Source organism: Staurois parvus, unplaced genomic scaffold (genome assembly GCF_062004578.1).
Source record: "Staurois parvus isolate SC_StPar_1 unplaced genomic scaffold, SC_StPar_1.0 ptg000500l, whole genome shotgun sequence".
Lineage (NCBI taxonomy): Eukaryota > Metazoa > Chordata > Amphibia > Anura > Ranidae > Staurois > Staurois parvus.
Genome location: NW_028318296.1, coordinates 1,057,552 through 1,074,104, shown reverse-complemented (window position 1 = coordinate 1,074,104; position 16,553 = coordinate 1,057,552). Strand labels below are relative to the sequence as shown.

The window sequence follows — 16,553 nt, the reverse complement described above, 5'->3', positions numbered from 1 at the left end:
AAGCCAGTTCTTTTGGGGAAGGGGGGACAGAGGGCTGTCAAAAAAGCTGACCTTCTCTTTGCCATTAATGGCCATATGCAGAGATGTACAAAAAAATCTGTATATATTATATGTGTTTTTGAGCTTTGGGGGTAAACCCTAATGCAAAAGGCTGCACACATCTATACATACAGGTCTGTTTGTGGAATATCATCCAACATAGGTGTGGTTTCAGCTCTAAGAATGAATCTAGGCACTCACCAGAGACGACACTCTGAAACAACGATGTTAACATTAATTTAAGCATTAATGAAGATGAAAGACAGGCTGCAGGAAGTAGATCTCTGAAGGATGAATCTGATTTTTTGAGTATACCATCTGTAATTAAACCAAACAAATATACATCATTAATGCATGCCTGCATATACTGTCTGGAGGCCCTCCTCCCTATAAATGGCCTTCTGATAGTAGGTCCAAAATTGACATGTAAAAAGAAAAGTTAGATTCTACTGATATCGTAACCCTCTGTTCCACCCAAGGTGTATAGATGAAGAAGCTATATTGGTATATAGGCAGCTTTTGGGCTGAAGTATATCCGCTAACCTGGAGGTGCTGCCATTTCCTCAGGCTGGCAGGAAACCACTGAGTACTAATTTGAGTACTAATTTGTGTGGGGGATAGCATATCTTATTGGCTGCCAAAGTCCAGCAAGGTTTGGCCACCCATTTAACGCTGGTGATTTCTCCCAATTTTTGGGTACACTGATTAGGCCTGGCCTACAGGTACTTCTGGTGTGATTCTGGAAAATACATAGCAGCTCACATTTCATGAGAAGGCTTTTGCAATGGACTGAAGTGTCTTCTAGCAGGCATTGGCGTAACTAGAACATTCAGGGCCCTGATGCAAAAAACCACAAAGGCCCCCCTGACCCCCGGCCAGTGCCCTTCCCTCCAAGCCTGGGCCACCAGCGCCTGGTTGTAAGTGCGACCTTTGTGAACCTGGTAGTTCCACCACTGCTGTCAGTAGTTTTTATTTCTGATGTTCCACCTTTGCGACAGAGGAACTTGCAGCCCCTCAAAAATCAGCTTGGCTTCAGTCACTGTATACGGGGATTCCTCTCACCCTTTGTAGAACTGCTCCTAGCTCTACAGACCATAGACACTACTAGCCCTCCTGGCTGCTCCAAAGATCTCCCGGACATGGATAATGGACTGAGCCCAGTGTAGTTTTTTGAAAGTTTGCTATGTGTGGCAGTCTTTCCCCTTGTGAATCCCAGGGTGTGCTGTACTCACTCTGTCCTCTCTGCTCCTCACTGTTCCAGTCATTGATCCAGTTCATTCTGCACAGCTGAATGTATCCTCCTGAGCCAGTCCAAGCCCACCCTGAAGGCCAACTCCCTCCAGACCTAGGGGACCCCTCCAACCAACAGTTTCCTCAGCACTCCATCTTCCACTGCCTCTATCAGTCTATCTCTCCCATATTTATGGGCCAGTCTATCACTCAACTGGGGCCTCCAAACCTGGGATTGGCCAGGCTCCCATAAATATGCAGATTAGACCCCCCCCCACCCATCTCCACCTTCTCCTGCTCACTGACTTCTGAAAGATTCCTGGTCCTCCAGAGGCAGGAGGTGGAAGTAGAATCTCAACTTGTTGAAGTCACCCAGCTGACCTGCAGTAACTGAAAGAGAACTGAGGGCTGGGCCCACAGATTCAGAGGGTACACGATGCCACACAGACAGTGGTTCTTTTACAACAATTACGTTTACTGAACAGTTATAGTGAACGAGTAGTTGAGCATACATAAACATAATGATAAGAGCATATAACCATACAGTAAGAATAATACTGTCTAACACTAACCCCGTACTTGCAGACTTTTCCCCAATGTCCAGAAAGCAGCCTTGCTGTGCCTGAATGTTCCTGAGCAAGATATAACGTTGGGGTGCACCCTAAGTATTGCGTAATACTATTTGTAATCCAAAGGAAAGTGGAGTATGTCTCTTGTAGCTTTCTGGTATATCCAAAATGTCACTGAACACGTGTGGTGCGATGTGCTGTGGCAAAGCCGCACTTACAGTTCCTTGGCAGGTTGTTGGTGTTTTTTCCTGATCCACTGGTCCACTCTAGAACCGGACCATACAGTCACTTGTTTCCCGGTCTTGTCGCAGTGAATCTTCCCTAGGTGCCGTCGCCAGACTCCACTGTGAGCCGTAAATCCTCTTCCAGGCTCCACACAGATTCTCAAGACGTCTTCAGCATACACCAGCCAGACACAGAACCCCTCTCACTTCCTGCTCTCCACTGGAACTCCTCCCCTTCCCAGAGAGTTTGTGATGCAGTAAGTAATTTCCTAACTGCAGCCTCAAACCTGCATTTAAAGTTCACTTTGACCCTTCTGAGGGTCCTACTCGGCCCCTAAATTAGCATTCATTAAACTGTATAAAGTAAATAAGCATTAGTTTTTGTCTTAGTAAACCTCAATGCAAAATCGACACTTGTATTTTGCTGCCATCTACTGACTAATGAGCATATTGCAGTTTAACATTGCACATCAGTATTTATCCACGCCCCACACCCTTACATAACCTCAATCACAGACTCACAAAGTTACCATGAGCCACACACAATGCTTTTGCCTACAATATACTACACTTTTCTAGTAGCACACTTGAGGGTGCTACATGTGGGTGAAAGTATTCATGTGCATAAATACTAAAGCTAAGTTTAGCTAAAACATTTTATTTTTGCTACAGCTGCAGTGGCATGATGTACATGTAATGAAGGGTGTCCCACTTCCTGCAGACTGATTGTTCCTATAGAAATGTTTTCTCTGGGAGTGCCCAGTCCTCTTCACAGTGCTCAATTCCTGATATTGTGGGGATTTGTAGTATAGGGTGTAACATTGCAGTACATTGAAGAAAGTCCTGACAGACAGTGCAAAAGTCTGTGCATTGATTTCACAGAATGTAGCACATTTTGTGAATGGGAGAAAGGATTCGGTCATTCATCTTCCCCTCTTCCATTCACAGAATTACATTCTGTGAAAACAATGATTTTTGAGGACTTTTGTCAGTGGAGGAGAGGACAGAAAGGGGCAGGTGCCCATCAGCACCTTCTTGAATGTACTGCAATGTTAGACGCTATTAACCTCCACAGCGCTGGAAGCTCAACACTGTGAAGAGGACCATGCATCATTGAACAACACATTTCTACAGGAACCATCATTCTGCAGGACGTGGGTCATACTTCATTATAGGTAAATTATGTGATTTCAGCTTTAGAAAAAAATTAACTAAACTTTAGTTTTAATCTTTATTTTTCGTGCCAGTGCTCATCATATCAGCCTTATACTTCCACATCAGTATGTACCATTGCCAAAACGACAGCACCTAAAAATGAATGCTTTGCTTCAAATGCCTTCTAACACCCATCAAGGAGGTAGTATGAGTTTGTTTTGGCAAGGTTTGGAAAGAGTGTTTCCTGAAATGAATGGGTCACTTCATCTTGGAGCTAGTGATTTGCCTTTATATGTCTTGGATATCAATGAGATCTCCCTTCCAATGGTTCCCCACTCTGTTAAGTTTAGTTTAAACTGGTCATATGACGTGATCTTATACCAAAATATCCAAACTAAACTTCAAACTGATCACACTAATTAAAAAATTCAATAATAAAGTGCTTACATTTTAAAGTGCAAACATATAAAATTCATATATCAGCAATTATTAAATAATAAATACATGAATTAAAGTGCTCATAATACAGTGCAATATATAATTTATGAAAAATGTCCGTATGGCCGTGTAATATTCTTAACATTCCTTGTAATATCAATAGCATGCATGCGTTATCCTCCACCAATCAAATCCTCGTTCACCTCTACTCTGCGACCTGCCTTTTACAGACCTATAAGAGGGCAGGTCACAGAGTGGAGGAGACCTGTAAGAGGGCAGGTCACAGAGTGGAGGAGACCTGTAAGAGGGCAGGTCGCAGAGTGGAGGTGATCTCAGAGTGGAGGTGACCTGTAAGAGGGCAGGTCGCAGAGTGGAGGAGATGTCAGAGTGGAAGTGCCCTGTAAGAAGGCAAGTCGCAGAGTGGAGGAGATGTCAGAGTGGAGGTGACCTGTAAGAGGGCAGGTCGCAGAGTGGAGGAGATCTCAGAGTGGAGGTGATCTGTAAGAGGGCAGGTCGCAGAGTGGAGGAGATCTCAGAGTGGAGGTGACCTGTAAGAGGGCAGGTCGCAGAGTGGAGGAGATGTCAGAGTGGAGGTGACCTGTAAGAGGGCAGGTCGCAGAGTGGAGGAGATCTCAGAGTGGAGGTGACCTGTAAGAGGGCAGGTCGCAGAGTGGAGGTGATCTCAGAGTGGAGGTGACCTGTAAGAGGGCAGGTCGCAGAGTGGAGGTGATCTCAGAGTGGAGGTGACCTGTAAGAGGGCAGGTCGCAGAGTGGAGGTGATCTCAGAGTGGAGGTGACCTGTAAGAGGGCAGGTCGAAGAGTGAAGGTGAACACGGATTTGAATGGTGGAGGATAACGCACATATGCATGCTATTGAGGGAGCACATGGATATTACAAGGAATCTTAAGAATATTACATGTTTTTTCATAAATGATATATTGTGCTTTATTATGAGAACTTTAATTCATGTATTTATTATTTAATATTTGTGATGTATTTTATTTTTGGCACTTTGTGGGGAGTTGTTGATATATGAATTTTAGATGTTTACACCTTAATATTTAAGCACTTTATTATTGAATTTTTTAAATTAGTGTGATCAGTTTGAAGTTTAGTTTAGATATTTTGGTATATGATCACGTCATAGGGAGGCGCAGAAATGCACATATTGTAAAACTTGTTTCTTAGTGGGAACACTTTTTGCTGCTAGCAGCCTCTCTCATTGAAATTAATTAAAGTATAGAAAACCGTTTATTAGGATTGTAGGTTAGGTTGCACAAGTTTAGTGCACATTTGTTTCTTGGCTACATTGGTCATTAAGAGGGAGCAAAAAAAAGTGAAAGCTGCGCCATGCTTTTACCGGCCCCCTAACTGGCCCTTCCTTAAGTTGCAAAGTCAGGCAGAAGAAGGTGTACATATGTTGCGGCCACAATGCTTTGCTTCACGGTGCAGCAAAAACAATCCTCCTGTCAAAACATATTCAAGTTAAAGCGGAGCCCTGGGCTCTCCCCAAAAAAACTATAAGTCAGCAGCTACACATACTGTAGATGCTGACTTTTAATATAAGGACATTTACCTTTCCAGGGATCCAACGACATCCTCACCTGACACAATTTTTCCATCAGTTTTGGGTGCAGGTGCTGGCATCTTCAGTAAGGGAGACCGGCAGCGAAGACTTCACAGCGGAAATCCTACTGCGCATGCGTGAAGCAGTCTGCGCTTTGTAACTAGTCCTGCAGTCTTCTTGGACCTGGAAATGTCCCAGAAAGCTGGAGAAAGGAGGGAGGCCGAATTTGTGGCTCAGATCGCCACAGCGCCTCTGGCTGAACTGGGAACGGGTACCTGTCAAAACCAAGTACTTGCACCCTCCCAAAAGTGGCAAATGTGGCGGGGGGGGGATACAAACAAGCAGAATTTCCACTTTTGGGTGAAGTTCTGCTTTATTGGGGCTGCAACAAAAACAAGCCAAATGCTGGGCTTGCAGTTGTGGCACAACAGTCCAATGGAAAGGCCATTTGGATAAAAACAGGCATTCAGTAGGCAGCAGTATTGCATCCTGCAGGGCCGTCAAAATTAATTTTTCTGGGGGGGTTCAGCTCACGGCTGAGCAAAATTTTTACCACCCACAACTGCTCCCCATTAAGCTGTATAAGCATCAGACGGGGGCAAATTTATACAGCTGTTACACTTGGCAGGCAGCAGCGCCTATAAAATGTGACCCATTCACCATGCAGTTGTGGTGCGGTGGAGCCAAAAAAAACACTTTAATCAGACATATGGAACACATAGTATATATTATACAGAGTGCACGTGTTAGGCTGACCATACATTGATGGTTTTTTGCGACTGGCCAGTGCGCTGATCAAAAAAATAAACAGATTTCTCCATCTACAAAAGCAAGCTGGATAGAGAAACCCTCCGCACTGTGATATTGTACTCGAAAGATGGCCATACAGCACGTGGATTGAAATTCTGTCATTTCAGCTGGAATCGGCCGAATTCTGATCCAAGTATGTTCAGGGAGGTTGTACACAAGTCGATCTACCGATTGACTTGTGTACACCCAGTCTGTCGGGTTTTTCCCAAATGATTTGCGCAGCTGGCTTTAGCCAATACTGATCATTGTATTTCTGGTGGGGAAGGAGCGATTTTCCCATCCACATTGAGGGACAGTTCACACTACATGCGTTTCAGATGCTTTTTTTTCCTGTATCCAAAATGCACAGAAAGTAGGTGATATGGTTGTCAATGTCATAGTTCACATCAGTGCTTGCAGTTCCAGTGCATTCCGGTTGCAGAAAAAAAAAGTAGAACAGGCTGCATTTTTCTTGCAGAGAACTGTACTGGAACACGGTAAAACGCATCAAAAATTAACCGGAGGGCACTAAAATGCGCAAAAAACGCACTGGAACGCACATGTCCCTATTTAAAGTGAAGAAAATGAGAGAGGAAAAAATTAACCAGAATGCGTTAAAAATGTACTGGAACGCGACAAAAATGCATATGAAGAAACACATCCGTAACACATCTGGACTGCGTTTCTATGGTGTGAACTAGCCCTGAATACGTGGATGGTGGAATTGGTTAAGTTTTTTCATTCAACCTGCTGGATGAATGAAAAAAATGAATTATGTCTTAAGCCAGCCATATCTGGATCAAATCTAGGCAGGTTCAGCATGGAATGGCCAAGATTCTATCTATGGGCAGCCTGGTTGTATTATTATTATTATTATACAGGATTTATATAGCACCAACAGTTTGCGCAGCGCTGTACAATATAAGGGAGACTGTACAATTACAATACAGTTCAGTACAGAAGGAATAGGAGGGCCCGGCTCATGGAGCTTACAATCTAAAGGAAGGGGGAGGTGATACAAAAGGTGATAGCTGCGGGGGATGATCTGGTGGAGGTGATTCAAGTACAGTTCTTAGGTGGAGGTGGGGTAGGCTTCCCTGAAGAAGTGAGTTTTCAAACATCGCCTAAAGGCAGACAGGGTGGGGGCTGACCGAACATGCTGTGGTAGGGAGTTCCAGAGGATGGGAGAGGCTCTGGAGAAGTCCTGGAGGCGAACGTGGGAGGAGGTGATGAGGAAGCTAGAAAGGAAGATATCATGGGAGGAGCGGAGTGGGCGATTTGGGCGGTATCTGTGGATGAGGTTGGCGATATAGCTAGGGACAGTGTTGTGGATGGATTTGTAAGCTGTGGTTAGTATTTTGAATTTCATATGTTGGGTTAGTGGAAGCAAATGAAGGGATTGGCAGAGAGAGGCAGCAGTTGTTGATCGGTTGGTAAGGTGTATGACTCTAGCAGCAGCATTCATAATAGACTGAAGGGGGGATAGCCTGTGTAATGGTAGACCAGTGAGGAGGGAGTTGCAGTAATCGAGGCGGGATATAACCAAGGCGTGGATAAGTTGTTTTGTGGTGTCATTGGTCAGGGAGGGGCGGATTTTGGAAATGTTCCGGAGGTTGAGGCGGCAGGATTTAGCCAGTGAGTGGATGTGGGGCCCAAAGGAGAGGTCAGAGTCTAGGATTACGCCTAGCACCCTGGCATGAGGGGAAGGACCAATGGTTGTGCTGTTGATCTTAACGGTAAAGTCGTGAGTGGGGGATCGGATCCATCGATCTCGACTTCACTACAACCGGCTTGTCGGATTTTGTTCATTCAATTACTGCTGACGGCTATAGCTACCAGCAGTAATCATTGTGTTCTACTGACAGGGAAAGCTCCCCACTGGCAAAACACAATTGCGCATCAGGAGGCATTCCCCCATCAACACTGGCAGTGTTGATGGGGGAATTGAGCCAATTTCTTATCATCTATGGCTTGCCTAAGGCTAGGTTCACATCCGTGTGGGTAGTTGCCACTGGGAGACCAGCACATGTTCCCACAGCTGCAACCATCTGCACAGTGAAATGCAGGGCATGCAGGGGGTGGCAATAATTTTCATAATCTCCAGTTTGTACACAGGCATAGTACAGGGTGTTCCTGAGCCCAGAGGAGCTGCTTAGCTGCCTCTGAACGAAGCAAGCTATCTCTCCCTGTAAGACCGTGTGAACGCAGCGCAAGCTGTTGAAGATGCATGGAAGCTAGAGAGGATCCAGCAGCACTCACATTATTTATAAGCACCTGAATCAGCAAATATGAATGTTTGGAAACCTCTTCCCTGTCCTAACACAATATTTAACCTTTCAGACACATCTTGTAGTTGTGAGACCCGTGATCTTATGGTGGCCACCTCATTCCTTTAAAACCGACCACATATTAATTACACAGGTTCTGGAGCTAATTTAATGCAGACAAGGCATTGCCCCAGGTTCACACCTAAGCATTTTCTGCAGCGTTTTGCATGAACGCTGAACAGTCCATTTAACATGATTTCCTATGGGACATGTTCACATCTCTGCATTTTTACTCGGTGCGTTTTTTGGAAAGGGACTTTTTTTTAATGCAAACAATTGCGTGTTTGGCTCTATAGACTTCAATGGAAATGCTGCAGAAAAGCATGTATTCCGTTTTTGCTGTGTTTTTTATGCATTTTTGTTGCGTTTTTGATGCGTTTTGAATTTTAAATCTGCCTAGCAACAAGAAAAAAAAACGCATAACACATAAAAAACGCAAGTGTGAAAAGGCAAACGCAATGCAGAAACTGCTCAAATGCAACCTGCATAGGTGTGAACCTCAAAGTGAGTTTAATTACCACCTTAATCAGCCACAGAACCTGTGTAATTAATATGTGTTCGGTTTTAAAGGGATGAGGTGGCAACCCTACGTGTTCCCCTTTCCATCAAGACAAAGCCCCACACAGAAGAAGGCAGGATTCATTGCACGTGAAGGAGAGATGTTTGCTGAATGGAGGGGGAGGTGAAACAACAGCAACATGACACAGAGGGGAAGAGCTCTGAGCTCAGCCAATAACAGATCAGCTGACATCAGAACTGCACTGCGTAAGCACAGCGTGACTGGCTGGATTGGAAACTGCCCTCACTGGAGCTTGTTCCCGTCCATTGACAATTATGGACAGGAGCAAGGTGCCCTGTTTTTTACAGTCTTTCCCCTCAGTCAGGGCCATCTTTAAAATTGATTGGACCCTAGGCAAACATTTTCTTTGCCCCCAGATTCTTCCCCCGTATACAATTTAACGCTCCACCTGCTCATACAATAAATAGCAGCTAGGTTCAAAATCAGTTTACTGCAAGAAATCAGGCAGCAATTGCAATTGGTTGCTAGAGGTTACTGCACATCCTTATAGCTCACAAATTGTTTGCTAGAGGTTACTAAACATTTTTGCCGGTCACTGATTGGTTGCTAGAGGTTACTGAACATTTTTGCCGGTCACTGATTGGTTGCTAGAGGTTACTGAACATTCTTGCCGGTCACTGATTGGTTGCTAGAAGTTACAGCACACATCGTGGCTCACTGACCAGATGCTAGAGGTTACAACACATCATTTCTGCTTGCTGATTGGTTGCTAGAGGTTACTATACATTCTTAATGCTCAATGATTGGTTTCAGCCCACAGCATTCCCCTTTACATCAGGGTTCTCAATTGCTTTAGGGTTTGCTTGCCTGGCTGCAGGAAATTCCAGAACAAGCATGCAGCCATTAAAGTCAGGACTCTGGATCAGCATGCATGGTCTCAGGTCGAATTAGCTTGGCAACCAGGCAGCTGACATTTTCATTAGAAGAGGCCTGCAGTAACAGCCTCCATATTAGGTCAGTGAGCCCAGGTTGGGCTCTGTGGTACCTGTCGTGTGGGCCTGCTGCTGGTCCCAGATTCCCTTCTTCCTCCTCTGCCAACTGACGAGCAGCACATTGTGCTCCATACACTACACCGGAACCCGTAACTGCCCCATAAGGTTACCCACACACAGCCCGAAATCCAGGAAAATCAAATTGCCTCGCCAGTGACTTACTTAAACTCAGCTGTCAGCAGCTAAGAGCTTCCCCCAGCAACATTTCCCCAGACAGAAAGTTCCTCCAACACAGTTACAGCATGGCAAAGTCGTCTACTGGGATTTCCCGGCCGGCCAGCTGGCCAGACAGCCATCCAATGCTCCTGGTTGGATCCATCCTGGCTCTTAGCTCAGCCTCCTTTCTATACATAATGTCACCTTGTGACCGCCCCCATCTGAGCCTGCCCAAGTCTGCTGGTGCGGGCTCAAGGCTTAGTAATAGACAGTTGGTAAATTGCTATGGGGGGGTTCAGACCCCCCTGACCCCCCTCTATCTACTCCCATGGCCTCCTAAAGCCTGAGAGCTACACCTGCACCACTCATTCAAAAGCGATCCACCACAGTTCTGTTCAGGGGCGGACTGACAACTCATGGGGCCCCCGGGCAATAGGGGATCATGGGGCCCCTGTGTCCTTGCCCAAACTCAAAAAAGCCTATGAAAAAGGTACCAGGGGCATCTCATGGGGCCCACTACTGACCCCATGCCCTCGGGCACTACCAGAGTTTCCAAATGGTCAGTCCGCCCCTGGTTCTGTTTATTTTGGGTGTTCTTTCTGATGATGAGATGGATACATTGACAACGAAGCAAATTCTAAAGATTCAAATTTAGCAATTCCTATTACTGTAGGAGGCATGTGGTCATAAGTGAATGAGTATGCATAGCAAAAAGAAAAAACGTTTGAAAGGTCAGATATCACTCCTTTTGATTAGGGAAGGCATTTTAAAAAGTATATTTGTAAATGTATTCAGGCATTCATAGAGAGTTTTTTTAGAATATAATGTATTTATTGTATTTAGTTACAGTCCCATTTAATTTGAGTGAACCGAAATTCAACTTACATGGCAATACGGAAAAGAGTTTGTTGGCTGGCTTCTCTTGAGGATGTTTGTTATACTGAGAACGATGACCGAAATCAAACTTGAATTGCGATTTAGACTGTTTGACTCTCAAATAAAATTTTCTCATGAAACCAAGATGCACTAAATAAAAAAATAAATAAATAAATGAGATATGACTACTAGTCAGTTATTGATGAAATACATCAAATGTTTATGCTACATCAAAAGAATGGACACTTAGGGAAAGACTTAAGTTTACTGCTGTGCATTCAGAGACAACAGACAACCATGATCAATATACAGTAAAAACAATTATGATAGTAATATTCAGAATTTTCCCAAAAACAACAGTTTAACATAGAACTCAACTGTCAAAAATGAGAAAAGAAAAGAGTAACTCAATAAATGGTAAAATAACAAAACCAGCTTTTGCTGAAATAATTTGCTTTATTCCAGAGACTTCCTCCACAGTACTTATTTCTGCCACTAGATGTCCTCAGTCTGATGACCAGCATCGTTCAGCTAACCTCCCCTGAGCCCAGATCATCCTGGATCTGCTATTATCTTTCATCCTGGACCTGCATCCAGCCTGTGACTGGATAATAAAAAGAGAAGCAGCACAGCCATGAGCTCCTCTCTCCCTTCCACTCTGCTTTCCCCATCTATCAGCATGCTTCTGGTCAACACATGAACTGACTAGCTATTTGTACTGCAAGTGGCTCATACCAGGTCACATGTATGTATGTACACTTCACATAGCAACCATCCCTGAACATCACAGTCCCTCCCTTTACATTAGTGTCCAAACCACCCTTTACATAACAGATCCCCCTTCACTTTATAGTCCCCCTTTAAAGCAGTCCCACAGTATCCTCAGTTCACCTTCACATTGCAGTCCCCCTATACATCACAGTTTTCCTTCACTGGGAGCCCCCTGCACAGTCCCACCTGTGATGACATTTATACCAGCCCCTTCCCCCATTCTCTATCCTGAAACATCCCCCCCGTGTGCCTGCAGCAGCAGCCAGCAGGAGAGGAAAGGAGGGGAGCTGTCAGCACTGCAGGGGGGCTGATACAAGGGGTGCCCAGGCAGCAGGGGAATTCTGCACCTCATGGGGTGATTGGGGTGTGCCAGGCACATCCAGCACACCCAGCACACCCCGTGTGCATGCCTATGCTTTCCAGCTGCCTCGTGTTCAGCTTTAAAGTGCAAGTTCAGCCAAACTTGTTTATAATGTTTTATTTAAACGAAATATTTTCCAACATATTAACTTTTGGTTGACCTAGTATTTTGCTGCCACGTGAGTTCCGTTGTCTGTTCACGGATGAAAAATGGTCAGTACTGCATCCCTTTGGGTAAACATATGTAAATGGACATCATCAGTTTTTCGTCTGTTTCTGCTAAGGTCTGTTTTTTTTAAATTGAAGAAGTCTGCTTTTTTGTTTCATTTAAAAAACAGAAGCAGATGAAAAACAGATGTAAACGGATAAAAAATAGATGTAAGCGGAGCAGAACTAAACGGCAGATGGATGCTAACTGATGTAAACTCAATCTGTTTTTTCTTAGCAAAAATGTGATTGAATGAATGATGCCCACGTGAAAGGGGCCTGAAAATCAACTATTGTAACTACCGTATTTTTCACTCCATAAGACGCACTTTTTCCCCCTAAAAAATAGGGGAAAATGTATGTGCATCTTATGGAGCGGCCGGCCTGGTATTCTCCCCATTGTCGCCGCTGTGTTAGAATACCGGCCCGGCCACTAGGCTCTTCTGTGCAACAGAACCTGCTCCTTGGTCCTACCTTTTCCTCGGTACAGCGGTTTCCTCATCACCACTGGTTTCACCGCACGTCTTCTCTCCCCGGCGCCGGCATCTTTAGTGTGGGCACCCATCTGTGACAGCTTGCGGCTTCACAGCCGGGTGCCCACTGTGCATGTGCGATAAACACTGCGCTTTGTTAATGGTCCCGTAGTCTTCTGGGACCTGTCACGTGTCCCAGAAGACTACGGGAGGGAGGGGGGAGGACAACTTCTGCTTCCGATCGCCTAGGCGATTGCAGCGGAAGTGGGAGAGCGTACAGGTCAAATTCAGGTACCCACTCCCCAAAGGTCTGCAGTCATTGGTCATCTCCTGTACTATGTCCGCAGTCTCTGGTCATCCCCTGTACTATGTCCGCAGTCTCTGGTCATCTCCTGTACTATGTCCGCAGTCTCTGGTCATCTCCTGTACTATGTCTGCAGTCTCTGATCATCCCCTGTACTGTGTCCGCAGTCTCTGGTCATCTCCTGTACTATGTCCGCAGTCTCTGGTCATCTCCTGTACTGTGTCCACAGTCTCTGCTCATCTCCTGTACTGTGTCCACAGTCTCTGGTCATCCCCTGTACTGTGTCCGCAGTCTCTGGTCATCTCCTGTACTATGTTTGCAGTCTCTGGTCATCTCCTGTACTGTGTCCGCAGTCTCTGGTCATCTCCTGTACTATGTCCGCAGTCTCTGGTCATCTCCTGCACTATGTCCGCAGTCTCTGGTCATCCCCTGTACTATGTCCGCATTCTCTGGTCATCCCCTGTACTATGTCCGCAGTCTCTGGTCATCTCCTGTACTATGTCCGCAGTCTCTGGTCATCTCCTGTACTATGTCCACAGTCTCTGGTCATCCGCTGTACTATGTCCGCAGTCTCTGGTCATCTCCTGTACTGTGTCCGCAGTCTCTGGTCATCCCCTGTACTATGTCCGCAGTCTCTGGTCATCTCCTGTACTATGTCCGCAGTCTCTGGTCATCTCCTGTACTATGTCCACAGTCTCTGGTCATCCCCTGTACTATGTCCTCAGTCTCTGGTCATCTCCAGTAAAACATCTGCAGTCTCTGGTCATCTCCTGTACTGTGTCCGCAGTCTCTGGTCATCTCCTGTACTGTGTCCGCAGTCTCTGGTCATCTCCTGTACTATGTTTGCAGTCTCTGGTCATCTCCTGTACTGTGTCCGCAGACACTGGTCATCCGCTGTACTGTGTCCGCAGTCTCTGGTCATCTCCTGTACTATGTCTGCAGTCTCTGGTCATCTCCTGTGCTGTGTCCGCAGTCCCACTGTGCATGTGCGATAAACACTGCGCTTTGTGAATGGTCCCGTAGTCTTCTGGGACCTGTCATCTGTCCCAGAAGACTATGGGAGGGAGGGGGGAGGACAACTTCTGCTTCCGATCGCCTTGGCGATTGCAGCGGAAGTGGGAGAGCGTACAGGTCAAATTCAGGTACCCACTTCCCAAAGGTCTGCAGTCACTGGTCATCTCCTGTACTATGTCCGCAGTCTCTGGTCATCTCCTGTACTATGTTTGCAGTCTCTGGTCATCTCCTGTACTGTGTCCGCAGTCTCTGGTCATCTCCTGTACTATGTCCGCAGTCTCTGGTCATCTCCAGTAATATGTCCGCAGTCTCTGGTCATCTCCAGTAAAACGTCCGCAGTCTCTGGTCATCCCCTGTACTATGTCCGCAGTCTCTGGTCATCCCCTGTACTATGTCCGCAGTCTCTGGTCATCTCCTGTACTGTGTCTGCAGTCTCTGGTCATCTCCTGTACTGTGTCTGCAGTCTCTGGTCATCCCCTGTACTATGTCCGCAGTCTCTGGTCATCCCCTGTACTATGTCCACAGTCTCTGGTCATCTCCTGTACTATGTCCGTAGTCTCTGGTCATCTCCTGTACTATGTCCGCAGTCTCTGGTCATCTCCTGTACTATGTCCGCAGTCTCTGGTCATCTCCAGTAGTATGTCCGCAGTCTCTGGTTATCTCCTGTACTATGTCCACAGTCTCTGGTCATCTCCAGTAAAACGTCCGCAGTCTCTGGTCATCCCCTGTACTATGTCCGCAGTCTCTGGTCATCCCCTGTACTATGTCCGCAGTCTCTGGTCATCTCCTGTACTGTGTCCGCAGTCTCTGGTCATCCCCTGTACTATGTCCGCAGTCTCTGGTCATCCCCTGTACTATGTCCGCAGTCTCTGGTCATCTCCTGTACTATGTCCGCAGTCTCTGGTCATCTCCTGTACTATGTTTGCAGTCTCTGGTCATCTCCTGTACTGTGTCCGCAGTCTCTGGTCATCTCCTGTACTATGTCCGCAGTCTCTGGTCATCTCCAGTAATATGTCCGCAGTCTCTGGTCATCTCCAGTAAAACGTCCGCAGTCTCTGGTCATCCCCTGTACTATGTCCGCAGTCTCTGGTCATCCCCTGTACTATGTCCGCAGTCTCTGGTCATCTCCTGTACTGTGTCTGCAGTCTCTGGTCATCTCCTGTACTGTGTCTGCAGTCTCTGGTCATCCCCTGTACTATGTCCGCAGTCTCTGGTCATCCCCTGTACTATGTCCGCAGTCTCTGGTCATCCCCTGTACTATGTCCACAGTCTCTGGTCATCTCCTGTACTATGTCCGCAGTCTCTGGTCATCTCCAGTAGTATGTCCGCAGTCTCTGGTTATCTCCTGTACTATGTCCACAGTCTCTGGTCATCTCCAGTAAAACGTCCGCAGTCTCTGGTCATCCCCTGTACTATGTCCGCAGTCTCTGGTCATCCCCTGTACTATGTCCGCAGTCTCTGGTCATCTCCTGTACTGTGTCCGCAGTCTCTGGTCATCCCCTGTACTATGTCCGCAGTCTCTGGTCATCCCCTGTACTATGTCCGCAGTCTCTGGTCATCTCCTGTACTATGTCCGCAGTCTCTGGTCATCTCCTGTACTATGTCCGCAGTCTCTGGTCATCTCCAGTAATATGTCCGCAGTCTCTGGTTATCTCCTGTACTATGTCCGCAGTCTCTGGTCATCTCCTGTACTGTGTCCGCAGTCTCTGGTCATCCCCTGTACTATTTTCGCAGTCTCTGGTCATCCCCTGTACTATGTCCGCAGTCTCTGGTCATCTCCTGTACTGTGTCTGCAGTCTATGGTCATCTGTACTATGTCTGCAGTCCATTGGTTCAGAATATTTTTTTTCTTGTTTTCCTCCTCTAAAACCTAGGTGCGCAGAGTGTAGAGTAGATGGCAATACATTTTGCTATTATAAATAATTTGGAGGTCACCAACATTCTTGCTGTGCTGAAATAGAACTAAAAGGTTGTTGCTTCTTACATACATCTTATATCTTACCGGTTAGAAGTGATCTGATTACTTTAGATTTTTGTTTTAATATTCGTAAACCACCATCATATGATCTGACAGACTCAGAAGTTTCCTCTAGGCACTGTACAAATGTATCTTAGGGACAAATAGAAACAAAAAAATAAGTAAGACTGTAGCAGAAGTAGAACATGTGTTGTTCATGTACATGTATGTAGGTTACTATTGCTTAGTCTAGGTTTACACCTATGTGTTTTCTGTTGCGTTTTGTAGAAACGTACAGCAGTCCATTTAACATGATTTAACATGATGAACAGCAGTCCATTTAACATGATGGGACAGGTTCACATCTCCGCATTTTCACCCGGTGCAGTTTTTGAAACGGGTCATGGAATTTTTTCAACGCAAAACGTAGCGTTTTTGGTTCAATAGATTTCAATGGAGACGCTGCAGAAATGCATATAGTGTTTTTGATGCGTTTTAATCCTTTTTTTTTTTCAACAAGTTGG

General features: G+C 45.8%; 1 protein-coding gene across 1 annotated transcript in view; it reads right to left on the bottom strand.

Moving 5' to 3' along the window:
• Positions 1-16,553, bottom strand: part of LOC149452044 (major histocompatibility complex class I-related protein 1-like) — a gene marked incomplete at its 3' end in the record, with an annotated part of 93,511 nt that overhangs the window by 25,187 nt on the left and 51,771 nt on the right. Inside the window, exons 6-8 of the mRNA XM_089689851.1 lie at positions 16,075-16,182; positions 10,953-11,093; positions 241-357 (exon numbers count right to left, since the gene is read on the bottom strand). Coding sequence (XP_089545977.1) covers positions 241-357; positions 10,953-11,093; positions 16,075-16,182 — 366 coding nt within the window. The remainder of the gene's footprint in view (positions 1-240; positions 358-10,952; positions 11,094-16,074; positions 16,183-16,553) is intronic.